Source organism: Drosophila nasuta, chromosome 2R, assembly GCF_023558535.2.
Source record: "Drosophila nasuta strain 15112-1781.00 chromosome 2R, ASM2355853v1, whole genome shotgun sequence".
In the NCBI taxonomy this organism is placed as follows: domain Eukaryota; kingdom Metazoa; phylum Arthropoda; class Insecta; order Diptera; family Drosophilidae; genus Drosophila; species Drosophila nasuta.
In genome coordinates this window covers 15,319,623-15,341,649 of record NC_083456.1, presented here as the reverse complement: position 1 = coordinate 15,341,649, position 22,027 = coordinate 15,319,623, and the positions used below count along the sequence as shown (strand labels likewise).

The 22,027-nt window shown below is 37.0% G+C and overlaps 1 protein-coding gene across 8 annotated transcripts in view; it reads right to left on the bottom strand.

The window, feature by feature from the left end:
- LOC132784121 (sex determination protein fruitless) overlaps positions 1-22,027 on the bottom strand; it is a 111,372-nt gene that overhangs the window by 44,331 nt on the left and 45,014 nt on the right. The window contains exon 1 of one of the 8 annotated variants that reach the window (XM_060789529.1): positions 6,348-6,439. The exons of the other annotated variants lie outside the window; for them this stretch is intronic. Coding sequence (XP_060645512.1) covers positions 6,348-6,355 — 8 coding nt within the window. The 5' untranslated portion in view covers positions 6,356-6,439. Of the gene's footprint in view, positions 1-6,347; positions 6,440-22,027 lie in introns of those variants that run through there. 8 annotated transcript variants of the gene reach the window in all.

The window sequence follows — 22,027 nt, the reverse complement described above, 5'->3', positions numbered from 1 at the left end:
AAGAAAAAGTTAAAGTATATTTGAAACACAATGTCATCTTATGATTTTTTTTTATAATTTTAGGGAAATGAACATATATTTATATTGTTGTATAATAATTATTTAAATAATAAAAGCAGAATGCCAAAGGAAGTAAATTATAGAAAATATAGTTTTCTCATTTTAGCATTAATAATTTAGATATTAATGGCAAAATCATGTCTTCAAGTCATTGAATTGAGTATTTGAAAAATCTTTATTAAGCTCAAATTGGAAGTCTGTACTTAGCAGTAATTTTTCATTTGCTGATATAATCACCTGCTGTTCTTATTATCATTGGGTATTTATTAGCTGACACAAACACAAACACACACACAGGTATCATTTAAGCATCGTGCGAGCGAGCATTATTTATTGCTCCGTCATATGGCTGCCCATTAGTGGCAGAAAGGCAGCGAGTAGCAAGCAGACGTTGCTGCCACAATCTGAACGCAAGCGAAACGCTTAGCCAATTACTTGGGAATTAACTGCGGCTGCTTACTGGCGAGTGGTGCATACTGAAAAACCGTTAAGTGGCAACATGAGATGAGCAAACACACATACACACACACACAGATACACAGACGAAGCGCGAATGACGTGTGGAAAGAGAGCAAATTGCAAACAGGGAGAGGATGGAGGCGTGGCAGGGGCTGGATGGAGCGTGCTATGTGAAATATGCAACGTTGATGCGCGCGTTGATTGCACACGCTGCTTGCCACAGTCAGTCAGTCAGGTTGTTGTTTATTGTTTGCAGTTGCTTGTTGCCGCTGATTGAATGAGTGCGCCACATTAGCAGCAGACAGACGGCAACACAAACAGGCGGACAGGTGAAGAGGTGGAGAGGTGGAGAGGCGGGACAACGGGGCGTATGCTTGCTCGCCTGCGAAAGGGACGACTGAAGGGTTGCAAGGGCAGTCTGCTAAATAAAAATAATAATCATAATAATAATAAACGCAAAGTACTTGCAGAAGCTGTAGCAGCAAAAAAGGCAACTGGCAGACAACTAGCGGGTATGAACGACTTGTAAATACGCATTAACTTATTTAAAATATTATTCAATTATTGAAATATTTTAAAATGAATCATACAATTTTCTGAGATAGGTTATAAATATAAGTTATCCTTAGTCATACTCTTCCCTCTTTTATGCTTACAGGGTATATCTTACTCACATGAGTAGGAAACGAGGATGGCAAGCAGTCAAGTGCAGCCAAGCTAAAGTCATGAAAAACCCACAGTCATAACGTGCTCCATGCGCTTGCCCTGCCACCAGAAATCTGCAGACGCGCCACTCCACCTGCTTACCACCTCCGTCTTCCTCTTACTCACTGTTTTGCTGCCCCTTTAAGTCTCGTCTTAACCTCTACCACTCTCTTCTCTCCCTTGGACCAACGCTTATTGGCTGATTCTTTGCACGCGCCTTGGCTCATTTTATTGATGGATTGCCAGCTGCCTTTGCGCCTTGCAAAGCTGTAAAAGAAAATGTGCCACTGACTGCCTCACAGACTCTGCTGCCACTTCTCGTTTCTTCTCTCCCCTTGGCCCTTGGCTTGCTGCCTCTTTGGCTGCTGCTGCAGTTTGCCGCTGACGTTGCATGTGCAGCTCTGCTTTTTTTTTTGCCCCACTCATTCTTTAGTTCTTTCTTTACTTTTGTTATTTTATTTTATTTTTTTGTTGTTGTTCGTTCTTCGTCATTTTTTCTGCGCTCAGCTTTTGGCCAGCCGTCGCTGTTTTTGTTGTTGCTGCTGTTGTTGGTATTGTTGCTGTTGTTTTTGGCGCTGCAACTGCAACTGCAACCGCTTTTGACCCACGAAGCGTGTCGTGGCGCCAGCGATTATGTTTGTTTATAATATGCTTGCTTTGGTTTCTCTTATTGTTTTTGTTTTTGTTTTCGTACTTGTGTTTGTGTTGTTGTGGCTGCATCACAGCTTTACTGTATTTTTACATAAATACGTATACGTATTATTTCTCTCTCTCTTTCTTTGGCTCTTCCTCTTGCTCTCTGTTGCTGCTTGTTGCCATATGGCACGCTGCAGCGATTTTGACGTCGCGCATTACTTCAGCACCGTTAAAACATATTTACAAGCCACGTTAATTCTTAAAGTGTGGCCTTAATTTGATTTGTTTAGATTTGCTTGGTTGAACTGCCTAATATGCCTCTTTTTTCTTACTGTTTAGTTTTTGTTAGTCTGAAGAAAAGCTAATTCCGCATTCTTTTAATAACATGTGGTTAAAAGAATCTATTTAATTGTTAAGAATTGTAAATTCAGAATATAATTGTAATTAAAGATATGCCAGGAAGATGCAACAAAATGTCGGACTTACCCCGATCTTTACTAAATATTTATAATTTCAATTTTGAAAGCATATTTTTTCAAATAAAAGATTATTAACGCAGTGCTTTTTTCTTATATTTCTACTTCATATTTAGTATTGAATTTGCAAATAAATTTATGACTATTCTTCTCTAATAAAATGCGTTGCTAAAAGCTTCAACCAGGTATTAGGTTCACTAAGATTTTAAAATAATATTTAGAAATAAATTTCTTTTCGATTTACAGAAAGTTTTCTCTAATAAAAGACTTTGCAAGAAACGTTAAAAAGTTGAAAGATTTTTACCCAATTTTTTTTAAATGAATTTAATTTATTAATTTATATTTTATTGTAATAAAAAACGCTGCAAAAAAGATAAAAAAAACTGTGCGTATTACTCAAATATTTTCTTGATATTTAGCATTGAATTAGTTAGCAGATACTTTCCTCAAATAAAAGACAGCGCAAGAAGCTTAAGATTTCTTTTCATACTTAGGATTAAATGTGTGATCAGTATTCTGAATGTTGTTCTATAATAAAAGGCACTACAAGAATCTTCAGCTGTCGAGTTAACTCAGATTTTTAAGCCAAAGACTTGTCAAAACTACGCACTAACTAAAAACCTAGTTGAACTGCAGATCTAACGATTAATACGAGTTCTTGCTCGGTTAGATTGCAGATAAAAATGATATATGAGTTGTTAGCCATGCGTAGCTCACACTTGGCCTAAATTGCAATCAATTTAGGCACACACACACACACACATACGCACATACATATAACATATATGACCAAAATGGCCGCTGCCGATTTTGGTTTGCCACGTTGCACATTTTGGCTGGCCCAAAGTTAAAAGTCAAATGTGAGCTTGAATTACCAACAACAGCAGCAGCAGCAGAAGCTGCAGCAAGAGGGGGAAAATAAGCATTCTTTGGGATTTATGAGCGCACATGCAAAAGAAACCGGCTTAGGCAAGGGTTTTGAGCCAGGCAGGAGGAGGAACAGGCAGACAGAGAGATTGAGACAGACTGAGACTCTGACTGAGACTGAGACAGACGCTGCTGTCTCAAGCTGGGGCCTAGGGCGACGTCTAACCAAATACGAGTAAAGCAGCGGCAAGTCAAGTGGCATGCAATAGCATTTTGGCTAGCCAAAATGGCCACATGGCAAGGTAAATGCAGTATATTTTATTTTAGCCAAATATGGCGATCGCATGCTGCTTCGGCCCCAAAGTGCTGGCTGGCCAAGTGGTGGCCAAAGTGCTGGCCATGTGCAGCCGAACGACACAGATACATTACGGTCTCTGTTCGACTTGGACTTTGAGTGAGGTTCATTCGGAGACTCGGCGACTGAGGCTGAGACTGAGACTGAGACGCAGTTAAATGCTGGCTTTGGCCAATTTTTGCACTTGCGCAAAAGGTCTCAAGACAGGTTACGCGCCTGCGGCGATTTAACCGTTTTCATGCAAGCAAAAAGTAAATAGCAACAACAACAACGACAACAACAACTACAATATGTAGTTGGCAGTTCTTCGTGCCTGCTGCCTTTATTGGCCTCGCTGTGGTCACGCCAACGCCAAATAGCTGGCCAAGAAACTAAGCAAAGGGTCAGACAGCAGCAGCGGCGGCGGCGGCGGTTTACATTTGGTAACCATTAGAAAGCAATCCGTCAGTGCGGTTTAGGCCAACAAGACTCATTGGTGTTTGTGGCTGCCGCTGCCGCTGCTGCTGCTGCTGCTTGTGGCACACCCACGCCCCGAACATGCTGCGGCAAACCGGTCGCTTGATCTCTGCCTGCTGCTGTTGTTGCCTGGTCAGCTTAAGTTCTCCTTGACTTTATTACGAATCACGAGCCAAAGCCAAAGCCGAACAAAAGCAGAACAATGCCAGCCAAAAAAAAAAAACAAAAATAAGGAACTAAACTCAGGCAGCCTGACCCAAAAGCTCGCCAACGCGATCCCCCCAAAAAAGCAAAGCATATGCGAAACAACAACTCTCAAACATTTCCCTGCCAACGGACGACACATTTATGACTAATGCAGCGTGTCTCGCGGTTGCTGCAACAACATGTTGCTGCACAGATAGCAGATCAACCGTGGGCAGTGAAAGGCCATTAGAGCAGCCATCTTTTGAGCAGGTGACAGCGACGGTGAGTAAATATCCCCGCGCCTCACTTGGCTAAAGTATCTGACAGATGCGCACACACAGCCCACACAGCGGCAGCAGCTTAGCTGCATCTGCAACGTTTGGGTGCATTATTTTGGGAGCTATTTTATACCTTGTAGTTGGCAAGTATTTAAATGAAAGCTACCTAGATTATGATCATATGCGAGTTCGTTTGAATAATAAATGTTCAATCTCATCAAAGGATTTTAAATTTTAAAAAAATTATATAAAATGTAATTCAAGTATTTAAGTAAATTCGTGGTATCAAAAATGTATTACTACATAATAAAAGAAAATTTAGGATTTGCAATGCAATTTAATGAATTTAATAAATGAAAAATAACAAAATTACTGTCTAATATTATAATGAATTTAAATTAACTAAGAATAATAACCAAGAGAAATGAACTCCCATTTAGATAATTTTAAATAAGATTGAATTCTTCATTAAATAAAGGAATTTTTGGGTAGAAAAAGTTTAAATTAGACTAGCTCTCAATGGCATATAATATTAAATATTGTTAAGAATATGTTACGTTTTGTTTTATTCTGATTTACAACGAATCTTCTAAAATTTGCTAATCGATACTTATTATTTCAGAATAGCTTAACCCTTATTATTTGGCTTATTAGATAAAAATCAAGTTTCTATCTTTTTGTACATCTACAGAGTCTCTTGCAGTCGCTTACACTTGACTACCGCATATTTAATTGTTGTTTTTTTATTTCGTATTATTTTTTTTTTGGCCTCTGACATCATACGACTTAACAGATTTGCATAGATTTTGTGAGCGCTAAGTTATGCGCTGTGGCTGCAACTTCGTCTACGTCAACGTCTCCATCAGCATCTCAAATCTCTGAGGCAGCCTCATGCATTCGCAACTGTGTCTTGTTTATTTGTTTAATTAATTTGTTGCTGCTGCTTTATGACTTTATTAGCCGCTGCTTGCGGCCCACGCGTCACTTGCCGCAGACGTTGTTGCAGCCGTGGCAAGTTGCAATTGCATTTACCACTTTATTTATACGAAAAACTGAAGTCATAAAAAATGGCAACCATTAAAGAAATATGACAGGCAAATGCAACACATTAAAAAATTGCGCATACGCAATGTAGCACGGCTGCAGCGTGACAAAAACGTTCGACCGTTGCTCATACTGATGCAAAAGAGGAAAGCCAAAGCCAAAGTTTGCGATGCCGAAGCGTATCGTTGCCCCAAAGACAAACGCCGTGTATACATTTGCTTAAACGAAAATTTATCTGTGCGCATTAAAGTTTATTGCAGTCAAAATTACAGCTATTATTTGACCAGCAATTAAGGCTGTGGGCGTGGCCCAGAGAGGCGTCCACTTTATTACGCGCTTTTTTATGACAATTTTGCGCTTTTACTTTTCTGTCGGCAAGTGCTTTCCGTTTCCCCTGCGTGCCTCGTGCCACTCTCAACTTGCCACTCGACCGGGTTAAGCGTTGCTCTCTTGTTGCCGTTGTTGCAGTCACTTTTTATTTATTTCTTTTATTTTCTTCTTTTTGCCCTTCAGTTGTGTCGTTATTTACCCTTGTGGCATTTTTTGTGGTTGCTCTTTTTCCTTCCACTTTTATTTTTTTCTGTTTTGGTTATGGTCACTGTTCGAGGCGCCAAAGTGGAATGTTGGCAAAAAAATGTAGCAGAAAAAATGTTGCACAGTGTGATATTTGTGAAGTTCCCTTTTGCAGAAAGTGCAACACAAACATTTCAATTATTCATGCTGTAAAGTTTTTTTTTTTCGGGTGGATTCGTTGATTGCCCTACTACTATTAAATCTACATAGAGTTCAATAAAAACATAACTAATTATATTGAGATGATATTACCTGGGCATTTGTTTGAATTGTTGTTGCGAACTTTTGAATATTTATGAATTGATCCTCACACACAAAAATTGTAGTAAATATTGCATTCAAGTTGCTTACCTAGAAATAGAGAAAAATATTTATTAGTCGAGATGCCAACAACAACAATAAACTTGTCTAAATAATAATGCTAACGAACGCAAAAGGTGAATTTCAAATGAAATCATATGTATATATATTTTTTTTATAATGCTGCTAATGTGTTAAATGCATTTTACACTAGAATGTTTTAGTTGATGCTTTGTGTTGTGTGTGTGTTTATTGAGTATTTTTATTTCGATATTTATTTATAGCTGTATATTGTTTGTTTAGTATGCTCTAAGTTGTTAGCTATTTTAATTGGCGTCCTTTTGGCCAATACATCGATTCACACACGCACACACTACGGGCAGTCTAACAAGCATTTATTTTATTTTGTTTTGTGTTCTTATAGCTAGTCTACAATATAGTATTAGGTAGTACACTCGAGTGTCCATTAAAGTGTTTCGATTATAGTATCAGATGCAGGCACGCCCAGGCTGTAAGCTGGAGTGTAAACGGTTTGCAAATTACAACAATTTTCGGTCAAAACTCTGACGAGCTTCTGTAGCCCATTCACAGTGTGGCAGCAACAACATGCAACTTGCCGTTCTAACCCAAGACCAGTCCAATCCATCCACAGCCATTTGACAATTGCAAAGCAGGAAGCCGCTGCCAGGCCCACTTAATAAACTAGCCTAGCAGTAAGTCTGCCCACCTTGAGGAGCTGTCAATCTTCATTAAACTGAAGCAGGCAATTGCTGGCCTTTAAAATTTCTCTCTACTTTACTTTGGCAAACACAAATACAGCTGCAAAGCTTCTATGACTTCCGGCTAAGATTACATAAATTTTATACCCTACCTCAAGATTTTAATTTCTTGGCATTTTTACCTAATTGCTGGCTGGCTTGAACTATAAGAAATTGTCATAAATTTTTAATATTCTTTTCTGTATTCAAATATTCAGTAACAGTTGTAGTGCAATTTTCTTAGACACCTCGTTAATTTTTCATAGCACAAAGTGTTAATTGACAATTGCATGTGATTGACATTAAATACTAAGTTAACTATTTGCCTAATTGCAGACCAAGTGAATAGTGTAAAACAACTGTGCGAATCACACGAATATTCATTACATATTCCTTTCAAAAAGTAGTTGAACTATGCAAAACGTTCAATAATGTTAAAGAAGTTTAAGTGTTATTCTTAAGCCATTAAATATTGAGAAATTCTTTAGTAAAATTGAGCCCAATTCAATGTTAAAAATTGCTATTGAAATAGGTATTATTTGAATGTGAATTTCATTTAAAACGAATGAATTTATTGCCGAAATTTCATATACATTATTATTTAGTATGAGTGTAGTTTATTATTTGCATTCAGTTCATACGCAAAAGGACAACAGTGACATACAATTGGACAAATTTGATCAGTTTACTTTAGTCATTTAGAAATCTAGATCCTTCTTTGCTACTCTTCAGTTTAAATTCAAAAGGATTATTTGACAAAAATTGCACAGTTGTAATGATGGTGAAATTTACAAAGCGTATTCAAAATACAGAAATTTATCAACGTAAATTCATTACATTTCCAAGATGATCATTAGGGAAAAATATCATAGTTTCAATATTGTTAGGCAAATTGAAATAGTTTTCCAATTTAAATTAATTACTATTCAGTTTAAGCGAAAAGAATAATTCGACTAAAATCACACAGTTTCAATAATGTTGGACAAATTTCAATTGTTAAAATAAATCATGTAAAAGTAGAAAAGTTTTCTTACGGAAATTCATTACTATTTAAAAAAGTCATACAATGTCGTTGAACAAATTTAAATAGTTGACTTAAATCATTTAAAAATCTCGCGAAATTCCTTGGCGAAATGTCGTCAAAGCGATGCGATATTCGCAAAAGCATCTTTCGCAAATTGTCGTGTGAAATTCCACAGAGTATTACAAGAACTGCAGAGTCCCCCCCAAATGGGCCAACACCAAACACTAGGTGCCAAAAGTCAACTCCCAAAGTGTGCACAGGTATATACATACATACTTTAAGAGTGCTTCACTCCAAGTGCCTGTCTCGCTAACTTTGAGTGTGCGTGTGTTGGCCAAGTGTCTGTGACAGCTGCTGCTGCCGTTGCTGTTGCCATTGCTGTTGCTCCGGCGGCTGTTTGCCAGCTTCCACAGCCTCGTTTCAATATTGACTTTTGAATGTTACGGTAGCGCGGATTTGAGGCAAGTAGCCAGAGCCAAAGCACTTTGTGCCTCAGTATTCTGTGGCTAAGCATCTGCTTGGCCAATTAATTAATTGCCTTATAGCCAACTGATTGAGTTGCCAACAAAAAGACACAACACACTCAGAAATAATAGAAAGGCCTAAAAACCCGTCAGACTGGCAAATTATTAAAAGGAAATTGTTGACATTCCTTGGTAAATATGCCAATTGCAACGGTAACTGCAACTGCAACTGCAACTGGAAGTGCAACTGCAACTGCAACCGTGGTTGCTGCAACCTGAATTGGCCCCAAGTTGTCGATGGCTGATTGCCCCTATAAGGAAAACAGCCCGTGCCTGGCAGCGCTATCTCTATTACAACAACCAGTCCTCCAATGAGAACAAATACATTTAACAACAAGCTCTGTTCTTCTCCATTTATTCGTATTCTTTTTTTTTTTACAATATTTGTAGGACAAACAATTTCCGCTGCTGTTGCTGCCCAGGAGCAGACAAATGCCTGTAGTTCGTTGCATATTTTTTGTTTGTTGTGTACAACCTTTTTTTTACGATTCAGCAGTTATCATTATTTTATTCTTTTTTTTTTATATTCTTTTTTTTTACAAGTCAGTCGTGTTGGCTGCCTGGTTTTGTTGTGGGCCAAATAAATTCTATAAGTAATAAGCAAAGATCCAACGGACCAGCTACGACTGCCATTTGCTGTGGCTATTGCTGTTGCTGTTGCTGTTGCACTTGCCCCAACTGGCTGGCTGGCTGCTTGGCTGGCATGGTGAACAGTTAGACGCTCAACTGGTTTGCAGCAAGGCAGAAAACAAGTGCGGCAACAAGGCGGCAAAGCAGCTTCCTCCTCCTCCTGTTTGGGTACCTTAAGCTCAAGCAAATTCTTGGCCAAAAGGGTATTTCGTGCGATTCGAACAGCAGCAACAGCAACAGACACAACAACAACATCTGCAAGCAGCCGCAACAGCAACAACATTGGCAATGTTTTTTCCGCTCCATGCACCGGAGTTTTCAGAGCCAGTTCGTGCAGTTTGCTGCGAGTTGTTTGGCTGCAGCTAGATAAAAATGCAGTTAATAAAACTGTAAAAACTGGACGCATGCGCACACACACTCACACACACACACACATATACACACACACGTTGCATTGCCTGGGCAAGTGCAACAACTGCAACTGCAACTGCGGCGCATTGAAAAGTTTTGCGCCTTTTGCAACGCCATTTAATTGCCTGTTTGCATTTCACATGAGCCGCCGGGGCAACGGAAAAGCCAAACGACTGCGGAAAGGGGCGGTTCAGTGACTGGGCTGAGCGCTGAGAGTGCTCTGCGCTCTGAGCTTTCAGCCAAATCTATCCATATCTCTATATCCATATCTCAGGAGGCGGCGACGTGGATCGTTGCCGCTTTTTCAAGTACAACTATTGGACTGCTGCAAAGCTGCTTTCGCCGTGTTCTTGCAGCGTACAGCCAGATCGATAACCCTTTCGAAGCAGCTGGGCTAAGCAAACTGATCGCAGAATATGATCTGCAGCTAGATATGATATGCATTGTATGGTTGTTGGTTTCAGAATTCAATTTTCTTTGATTGCAAAATGTATAAAATTAAATCAGAGATTTTTGATGATAATGACACAAAAGTAAGCCAAACAATTGTGAATGCTATTTTAGATTATCTGTTCCTAGATTTTAATTGGAAATTTACAAAAATCACTATGTAAAATTTTTGTGACAATTTTTTAGTATAACATATTTCTGATATTTGTTTCAAAAATAAATTTCTATTGATTCCAAATTTACAAAACTAAAGCAAAGTTATTTGATAATAAATCAAAAGTAAGCAAAACAAATGTTTATATTATTTCACATAATTTATCTATTTCTGATAAGTTTTTAAAAAATTCAATTTTCTTTGATGACAAATTTACTATTAAGATTTTTAGTGTTGTTTGATACTGTAAAAACAAAATAAAAATCCAATTTTTCTGGTCTCAAAATAAATATCTATTGCAAATATGTTGCCTTAGAAATTTGTTTCTATTGAAAAGACTTTTTTGTGATAAATTAGCTTCACAAACTAAAATGAAAAAAACTTTGTGCTGTTGTTGCCTAAAGGAAGTAATGAAATTGCCGATGATATTTCTTCCACACCCGCATAAGATCGCGTTGAGACAAGTATGACCAAAATCGAAACTATTCAATTTGGCTAGCATATTATAAAATATGCATATTGGCAGTGTTTGACCGCTGCGCAGAAAAGTGAACCGGCATAAAACTGACCTTCGTTCATTAACGACAACCGAGCGCATAACAAGACATAAACCTCAAAAAAAAAAGCGCAAAGAAAAAAAGATATCGCATATTTGGCTATAAAAAACAACAGAAACCAGTTGACTGCAGCAGCAGCTGCGATTTAGCCAACTAACTAACTAACTAGTCGTAGTAAAATTAGCTATAGAATTTTTGTGGGTTTCTGCTTTTTTGCAAGATTTTAATTTGCCAAAACCGACAACACAGAAAACAAAAATTACATACGTTGGCAAAATAAAATAATAAAAAACAAAACATGTTGAATTAATTTCGCATTAGAACACGCGCATGCAACGCGACCAAAAACGCAGCAGCAACTGCCAGGGGAGACGAGGAGGGGGAAGTGATTAAGAGTAGTTCGGGAACCGAAATGGAAGTCGTCGACTCGACCAAACTGCACGGTCCGCTGGCCTTTTGCACAGAATACCAAATGAAAACAGCAAAAACAAATCAAAAAAACAAAGAAACAAAACTTGTTTGGCAAACAAAATAAAAAAGCATAGTTAAATTACAGCTATTTAAAATATGCTTAAAATGATTCAAATCTATTCGGAAATACAAATCTCTGTGAGTTAATTGAACCATTTCCAAATGTTGTTTAATTCCAATTTCAGATAAATTAAATTGCAGTTTGCGAAATTGCATCCTGCGGCCATATTGATAAGAAGTCAAGATCACGCTCAGATAAACTCGCAACTAGCTCGTTAACTCGAACAAGTCCTTAAATGTCTGCAGAGTCATAACATATGCGAAAATAAATACAATATACATACATATGTAGTATAGAAAACAGTTGGCCAGCAAAAAACTGTTGAACAACATTTTATGGGCCAACTAAGCGGGCCCATTACAGCACTTTAGCGGCTTTCGTTATTGCTGTAAAGCATTGTAAATGGCAAAACGTTTTGGAGTAAGTTAAATTATTTTTTGGTTATTTTATATGTTTATTTTTGATTGCAGTTTTGCGTTTTGCCATTTGCCATTTGCTATTTTCTGCTGTGGTTGCTGCTGGCGCTTATGTGTTGCGGGGCCTTCAAGAGGGCAGCCCCGCTGTTGTAGTTGGCTGTGTTGGCTGTTGGCGCCAGTGGGTCCAACATTGTAAGCTGAGAGCTTCCAGCTTGGCCCCAGCCCCACCAGCTGAGTCAACAATAAAAAGCACAGTGCAAAAGTTTTGTTTAAACAAATCAGCAGAAATGATTTTTTAATGTTGCGAGCCAAGTTTGTTGGCGCTTGTAAGCGATTTTAACTTGGCACAAAAAAGAATTATTTACACTATATGAAAAGTAACAAAAAAAATGATAAGAATTTTGCTTGATTTTTGGTATCGAAGTAGATATACCCGGGCAACAAAGTTATGTATTTTTATTACTTTTATAATTCTTATTTTTATTTAAGTTATATATATAACACAATTTCATATAAATGAGAATTTTATAATAATTAATAAAATATAATATGAATTTAAATATTAAATTCTACTCAACCTACCCTATTAATATTAAGTATACGCCCCTCATTTAAATTGTGTCTTTCAACTTTTTTTTTGTTCAACGAAATTGTTCTAATTATTTTTTATAATTTTTTTTTGAAACGCCAAATTCAGCATTTTTCTCGGCCATAAAAATTACCTTTACGCATTTAAAAAATTCATCGTTTCATCTTTAGCCGATATCAAATTATAATTTAATTATAAATTGATTAATTTATGCATTCATTCTATGCTCCAGATATCAGGCAATCAATGTGTAACATAAAATATCTGACAAACATAAAACAAAGTTAATTTTGAAGAAGCACAAAATGTTAATATGCTTGAAAAAGTTTTGCTCAAAAGTTGTTTTGTCTCAAATGTAAATGCGCGTGTACTTCGCTGTTGTTGTTTTTGTTGTTGTTTGGAGTTTTTTTGAAGGTTACAAGCAAAACAGACAAAAAATATATTCACCGTTTACTTTATTGCCAAATTAGTGGGTCGAAGACAACAGATCCACTAGACCCACTGACATAACCAGCACAAATGAATTCACCAACAACAGCAGCAGCAACAACAACAGCAACAGCAACAGCAACAACAACATTGAAGCTCTTCATATCCCGTCCGTTTCGCCGTCGGCTATTTAGCATAAAATGTATGTCAGCAAGGTAAAGGGCGTTCGACGAAGCCCCGCGATTACCCGCCCCTTGCCTTGCCCTCGACATCTTCCTCCCGCTATTCAAGCAATTCACCATTCGGTATTCGCGTTGTAAGCATTTGAATGCCTAATGGGCTAGCAGGCCCATTTTACAGTTGTTGTTGGTGTTGCTGTTGTTACTATTTTATTTCTCTGCGGTCGCACTTTGACGCATGCGAAATTGGTTTTTCAATTTGTTTTTGTATTATAATTTACAAGAAATTTGCCTCCGATTGTCTGTAGTATGTCCGATAGAGCCAAGTAAAGTCAAGTTTAGTCGAGTCGAGTTGAGTCGAGCCAAGTTGAGTTGAGCTTGAGTCTAGCCTTGGCAAATACTTTGTTGCTAATTTGTTGTTGTTACAAGCGCATAATTAACTTTACTACAACATAAGCCGACTTGTAAATTTTGTGTTTGTTTGCCGCAAAAGGTCAGTACAACAAGCTTTATTTGAATTCAGAAGCATATTTATGGAAAGTTTCAATTAATCTTTTAAAATAATACAAAAATAATATAATAAATATAATTCAACTATGTAAACATGTTTACTTTTATTTCTGAGTCTTTTTTTTTGTATTAGGAATAAATTAATATATTTCGATATTTGCTCAACTTGAAATAAATAAATTTAATGCAAACTTTATTTGAATTCAAAAGCATATTTATAGAATACTTCAATTATATAAATTTGGTTTGAAAATGTAATGTTTTTAATTGGTTAAAATACAATTTAATCAAGAATTAAGTCTACTTTTAATTAAAAGTTGTTTTGATGTTGCTGTTTTAAACATAAAGAATTATATTTCCATATTTTCTTTACTTTAAATAAATATAAAATGCAACTTCAACAGACTTCTTTTGCTTTTTAAAAAAGAAATAATGCAATTCTTGCCTCTGTATTGAAAATTGAATGCAACAGCAAAATGTTGCGAGTGTATAAATTTGGATTGTAAAATAAATATAATAGGAAACAAAACAAAAGAATTGAAAATACATATTTTGGCAAGTGCGACGACGACGACGACGACGACAACTTTCTCCGGCATTCACTGTTCACACTGCCAAAAATCTACCTTGCATTGCATTGTGCCACAGAATGTGGCATGGCGTGTGTGACACGAAGAGAAGACCTGGAGCAAAACTTGTCTTTGGGTTGCGGTTGCCTTCGTTGCTATGTTTTGATTTGCTAACTTGCATATTTGCCACATTTTCGCATTGTTTGGCAGCTTGAGTTGCCACAAGTTGCACACTTGCAGCGACGCAAAATATTTTGGAGATAGCTTGTAAGGTGGCTTACCGATGCGCAGCAATTCCGACTTGAGCACTGACTCATGTTTTTTGGGGTAGCCAACTAACGCCAAAAGCATCTTCTATACCTCTGTGTGTGTGATGTGTGTGTGTGATTTGTGGGTGTCTGGCATGACTCAATTAATTTGGATGCGAAAGTGTCCAGACGACACAAGGCATATCGCACAAGGCACAAGGCACAAGGCATAAGGCGAAGCACGCCCAGTCTGGGAGACATCACAAAGGCAGCGCTAAGTTGACAACGCTGAGGATTATGCAAAGTTGTCGGGGAATGTTTCAGAATACATATGTATATCTATATATCTATGGGTTGGGACAGCAAAAAAAGAAGAAGTATTCGTTCGCATTGGCATTGTGATTCATGGGCTCACAAAGATTTATATGCGAACCTCATGCAAAAAGTAATATTCAAGTTTTACTCTTGTTTGATTTCTTGACCACACACAACAGCAGAAGCAGAAGCAGCATTTAATTGGCTGGCGCAAAAAGCATTAACAATAATAAATGTGCACACACACACACACACACACACATTCACATAAATTCGCGTACGTAAATAAATAACACAACAAAATAAGTAAATAAATAATCATAATAATAATAATAATATTCATTCTGCATGCGCTCGAAAACAAATTTGTGATGACGGCACTTCCGGTGCAATTAACGAGCAAACGCCCGGAGCAAATGCGTCGGGCTGGAACTGAAACCGAAACTTGGAAGTCATCTGAGCGTCTCTGACAGCCCCTCGAAATATATGTTTACAAATGTTGCGCTCTGGGCCAAAATATTTATATATCGCATTTATAGTTTTTTATTTGCCTTTTGCATAATTTGCTGCGACAGGCAAAACGCGTATGACAAATGCAGCCAAGTGGTTCGCTCGGACTCGACTCTTCACACTTAATAAGACATAATTTGTGCATCTTTATGAGAGGCAGCTTTTCATTTAGCTATTTCTCATGCGTGGGCTCCAGTGCCTCACCAAAAAAAATATAAAAACAAACCCAATTAAATGGCCAACATGTTTTGCCATTTGACGAGAATGCGATTATTTACAGCACAAAACATTTTACAGCAGGAGCTGAGGAGGCGGGGCCGCCTTTTGGGCAGCACAGACCGCAACGCCAACAACGCCTTCGCTTTCTGCACTCGTTCTGTCAAACCAAATATTGCACCGAGGCGACACGTTGGCCCGTTGCCTGATGCCTGATGCTTAGTGCTTGGTGCCCGATGTGCCAAGTGCCAAGTCCGGCACTTAGTTTTTGCTTTGGGACAAGTTAATTTTGTGGCGTCTTTTGTCTGCTGCATCGCTGAAGCTCCTCTAGCTGGCTGATGTATTTAATTTGTAATTGGTGCAGACATGCAGATTTTTGCACAAGTCAAATGATAAATTGCAGCCTTTGTTTTGCACTTGCTTACACTTTACGTGGCGTATGCGCAATCTGCGAAATTAATTATACGCATCGTTGTACAAGTGTGTTAGTCTCTCGCACTCGCAGTCCCTCCTCTCTCTTGTGCTGATATTCCAATTAAAATAATTTATTAGCACATCTCGAACAGCGACAATTGACAACAGGCAACCAATTGACACATTGGATAATTGGCAGAATTAACAGCTGCCTTGCATTTGAAGCACTTTCATCTTTCGGCACTCCGAAATGCAACCGACAATCGACTATTGGCAATTGGCATCTTTTAGTTATCGCTTTCATATGCACATATGCAAATATAGTGCGCTGATGCTGGCTAATAATGCGGAAAGTCCTGTCACAGCAACTGTCACAAAACTGTCAGTTGGATGATGAAGCTGAACGCGAACTCGCGGCTCATTTGACAAATTACCAAATATCTTTGAATGACTCTTGACTGACGAAATGCCTGCAAACATATTACAAAATTACACAATATGCATCAGCACATCTCGAATACCCTTTAGCTAATTATTTAAACGAGTGTTATAAATACTTGAAATTAGTTGTATATGATATAATGACCCATATTTATTTGTGGTTCAACACCACATGCTGCGTTTGCCTAATTGCTCGAGGGTATAAACAACACCTTTGCTTCGCTGAGGCCTACAACTCATCATCATCAGCAGCATAAGCATCATCATCGTGCTGTTAAAGATAGATAGCCCCAAAGAGTGTTGGCCATCTACACAATATTTGCCGACTTTTCAGCTGTCAGCGAAATTGGGTCAAATTAATAATCACACAAAATTGTGCACAAGTAACGCGAAAGCACACACATCAAAATAAATACAAAACGAATTTTCAAAATATTGTTGAACATACATACGTACGTATGTATATATTCATAGTATATATATTGAAAATTAAAAACTAAATTAAACGCAAGATGTCTACAAAATTACAAAGCACACAAAAACAAGCCACGGTGACACTTTCAATTTCAGTCTAATATTTGAGTATCTGTGTGCTGTTCTATCTGTGTTTGTGTGTATGTGTGTTTTAGTTGCCACAATGTTGGCCGCATTGTCAGTAAAAAATGTGTTTTTTGAAGGTGGCAGCCGATGCGACAGGTGCAAAAGTTGGCGACAATTTTTAATGAGCTGCAAAAGGCAACGGTTTATATATTTGTTCATTCTAATCAAGAATAGAACAATAATATCTACATTTATATATGCAAATAATCAAAGTCATATAAATGTATGACGTACGAAATATTTCATTGGAATTAGTTAACCAACTTGATTTGTTAATCTAATTTTTTTTTGGTTGACCCATAAGGACAATGTATTACGTGTATTATATCATAAATTGCCATAGAATGAGCTGATTTAGATGAAAAAAAGGTAATATTAAGTGAATTAATATAATTACCAGGCCAATTTAGTAGATTAAATGCCACATGGCTAACGCCAGTTTTAGAAATTCTCATTAAAATACAAAGGCAACTAAATTAAAATGCATATACATTATACGTATAATAAATAATTATAAGATTCAACAGCAATGCGTGCGCATGTCAAGTTCTTAATACCCTGTAACCCGAAAGTGTGGAAAAAGTGAGTTTTGGATATTTATTTTTTGCAAATTAATGACTCATGAGTATTAATCTAATGGTATTGAGTTTGACGAATATTATTTGTTGGAAAACAAAAGGTTTCTTTTGCATTTATTGCCAGTATGACAATGTAATGAAATTAATTTAATTATTTATTTGGAGATCTTGTTTATCTTCATAATATTAAATTATAAAACACATTCATCAGTTGAAAAACTATTGGTTTAAATTAAAAACTTTTGATGAATGTGATTGTAGAAATAAAGACAAGGAATAAGTAAAGGAAATAATTAAGTTAAAAGTTTCGTTTAAACTTTTATCATTTAAAATTTACATTAATTCAATAATTTTTATTAAATTGTTTACAGGGCATTTGTTAGTCGTGAAGTAATGCGCAATGCACTCTTACTTGTTTTTTATGTGTTATAATCGCCTGCCTGTATTTTTTGAATATTGCTTCCTCTTCAGCTTTTAGCAGCCGGAGTAACGTAATATAAAAAATATAAAATTAAAATAAACAACAGTAACAGCAGAGGCAGCAAGAGCAGCAGCAGCAACAGCGTCGACAACAACAACAACAACACACGAGTCACTACAACAACAACAACTACAACAGCAGCAGCAGCAAATAAAACGTAAAAAGCAAAAGAAAAAATTTCAAGGTCAGCGCCGAAACGTGCATGCAAAAATTAAGCGCACAGAAAAAAAAGAGTGAATATAAAAGTAAGCAAAAACGAAGAAGAGGAAGAAATACAACAAAACAATAAACGAAAAAAAAGGCAAGCAACCAAAAAAGAGAGCATCATGAAGTGACTAAAGGCGAAATCAAAACTGTGTTTTTGTCTTCTTTCTTTCCATCTTTCCTTCTCTTTGGGCTTCTTTGAGAGTTGTTGTCTTTAGTTGGTGTTTCTTGAAGATACGCAAACAATAAATGAAATAAAACTCACTTAATTTGAAGTTAGTTGAGCTAGTACGTGTGACTAACTAACTAATGCCCCACCATTCATTCATGCCTAAAGCGTTTAAGTAATCAGCACGATAAGAAAAGTGCAAAAAGCGTTTGCGAAATGTGAAATGTGAAATACGCAAAAGGGAGAGATTACATCATATTTATTTTGCAAGTTATTTACAGTCCCCACTTCACAGTGGATACCAGATTCTAAGCTCCATGTGAAGCTTCCTTTAACCGTAGCAAAATAAACAACAAGCGAATAGGAGCTAAGCAATACATAATAAGTGTTGTATGTAAGTATAATTGTATGAGTGTGTGTGTGTGTGTATGTGTTGGGTCTGTTCCAAAAACAGAGCAGCAGGCAGAAGAAGGCACATCACAGAGCAGCAAAACACAGGCAGGCAAAACTCAGAGCCGACTTCGGCCACTTGTCCTTGAATACGAAGCGAAGAAGCAAAAGAAGATCACAAAACGCCAAATGAGCAGCTAAAGCGTTGGCAAATGCAGTCAACGTTAACGCTAACGTTAACGTCAACGTCAACTTCGACGTCATCGTCAGCGTCAGCGTCAACGCCAACAGCGACGCCATTAGACAACGCGACGTCGCTTTGGGCTTGGCTGCTGCTGCTGCTGCTCGGCAGCGAGCAACAACTGTCGTTGGTTGTCGTTGTAGTGCTTGTTGTAGTTGTTGTTGTTGCTGTTGTTGCTCTCTCAGCATAAATTCGCAAAGTATGCGAAATTTATTAGGGTCTGCTCGCATGGGCTGCTGCTGCCTCCGCCGCTGCCGCTGTCGTGTTTCGTCTAATTTAAAGTTCACACACAGGCACACCAAAGGCATGCGTACGAGTATGTATGGGTGTGTGTGTGTGCGTGTGTGTGTGTGTGTGTAACTGAATACACTTAAAAAAAAACCCGAAATAGCTAACAACACACACATGTAGTGTCTGTATGTATGTTTGCATACGCCACCAACAACTACATAAAAATGTTTATATTATTTTTCTTCTTTTTTCTCTCTGTTAAATTGTATTTTATTCGATGTTTGTTTCTTCATTTTTGTTGTGCTCTTTTAATTTTTTATTGATGTATATTTTGTTAAATTTTTAGCAAACTCAAAACCAATACCAATGCATCTCCCTCTTTCTCTCTCTCTCTTTCTGCCTCTTTCTTTATCCCTTGTTCTCGCCCTGCTACGCTAGATATTTAATACTTGCTATTGGTTCGTTGTGTGTGTGTGTGTGCAAATGCGATTAATGATGTGGATTAAACAAATGGAAGCGCGCGTGTTTAACTAAGTGAAATGTGTAAGCACATAAAGTACAATTAAATAAATCGAATAATAATATTCATAAAAGTAAGACAATTATTGATAATCGAAAGACGAACAAAAATAAATAAATAAAATGAAAAGATTTTTTTTATTGCCCAAATTTATTATTACGTATTTATGTTTCTTATCTCCCTGGGAATTCATTCAAGATAGTGACAATGAATGGCAAAGCAAGGCAAATATTAAATGCTCTTACTGATAGATTCTAATTATAAATGTATACTGTCAGCACTTTTTAATAATAGTAATATATTATTTCCCCCGCTTCAGAGGATAAATAAACTACTTCAACTAAATATGTAATAAATAAATACACTTTCTTAGATTCTATTTTCCTCCCATTATGTATTGATTGAGAATTTGAGGAGTGTTTGAATGAATGAATAAATATATATAATAAATAGTAATACAAATAAAGAAATTTGGCAATAAAAAAAGCTATGTCAATAATCAATACATTTTTATAGTTCCTTTATCTTTCCCATTACAAATTGATGGTAGAATTTGAAGAGTGTTTGATTGACTAAATAAATATAATAAATAAAATATAAATTAGTGGTAATCATAACGAGTGTTTGACGAGTGTTTTGAATGAATGAATTAATAGAAATCTTTAAACAAATATATGAATATAATAAACTGTAAAAGAGTAATAAATATATATAATAAGTAAAAGAGATTGAAGGAATATATATGAATATAATATGAATATAATAAAAAATTATATAAAAGAGTTTTTTTTTAACAATTTTAGAATATAATATTGGTTAATCAGTCTTCTCGAAAAAGGATTATATATATAACATTTTTAAAATGTATTCTCATTAAGAGTTTAGCAAATTTGCTGGGAATGTTTTTCATGTTAAACCTGATATCGGCAATTAATCTCGAAATTTTGCTGAACTTCGCGAATAGGCAAAGGCAAGACGACATGTTGGCATTACATAACCTATACCTGAGGCACATGGCACATCAGAGCATGGCACACCGCCACACACACTCTTCAGCTCGAGGCTACCCCCTGGGTCCCGATAAATATAGCAGGCCATTAGAAACAACTGGAAAACCTAGTTCAAAAAAACATGTTTTAACCTTTTTTAGTGGCGTGCAAAACTCAAACTCAAATTGGTCAAGCGGCGCAGCAACTTTACAAGTTCCAAAAATACTACCACAAAAAAAAAGAGAAATACACACTCACACACACACACACACTTGACAACAAGAACAAGGCAAAAGGGTAGAAACGAAGCACGCCAAAAATTTTGCAAAAATGGCAACAAGAAATAAAATAAAAATTAAAAAGGAAAAAAGAGCAAGCTAACAAGCGAAGTTGAAGCCGCAGTCTCAGCCCGATGGCCAAAAAAAAGAGCGCATGCGCCGCTGCTGCTGATGTTGTTGTTGTTGTGGTTGCTGCTGCCGCTGCTGTTGCTGCTGTCGCTGCTGGCGTTGGCGTCATCGTTGCGTCGCGTCGCGTTTGAGTGTCAAACCTTTTGAGCAGCGATGGCGACTTAGACGTGACTTACAAACTAAATGCGCACGGCTCAAGGTTAAAAGCAGTTTATTTGTTGTAAGCAACAACAGCTAACAGCCAGCAACCAACAGTTAAGAGCCAAACAGGCGATGGCTAACAAAAAAACGAAACTGAAAACTGAAAACGCCAAAAGAATCTCGCAAAATTTCAAGCTGTTGTCTGGCATTTCATTGTGGTTACTTTAGAGGACTTTGTCTGGGGCGAGCCTGTGCCCGTTTTTTTTTGTTGTTGTTGTTACTTTTGTTTTTTGGGGCGTGTTTGAAATGCTAACAAAACAGCAGTTAGAAGCTGCCACTGATGATTGCTGCTCATATTGCACATTGCAGCCGTTATTGGAGCCTATTGTTGCCAGTCTTAACTCACTTACTTTGCCTGTGTAAAGTGTTGTTTGTTATTATTGTCTGTAAAATTGATTGCCAAGTCGGCTTTTGTGCGCGATAAAAAGGCTTTCAATTAATTAGCAGGCAATTGCTGTAGTTATTGTTGGTATTGCTGTTGTTGTTATTGCATTTGGCATATCAATGTGTGCTAAAAGAAAAATCGTGTTGCGAAATAAACAAATGATTCAACTTTAACCTGACCCTGCATGTCTGTCACAGATACGCAGCAGCAACCAAAGCAAACGAAGCAGCAACAGCAGCTGCAGGATGACATCATTTGAAATGCTTTGCCATTTGTTTTAATCACAGCGAAAAGCAAAGGCAACAACAAAAAAAAAACTAAGCATTTTAAATGCTATAAATTACATTGCGCACAATTGAC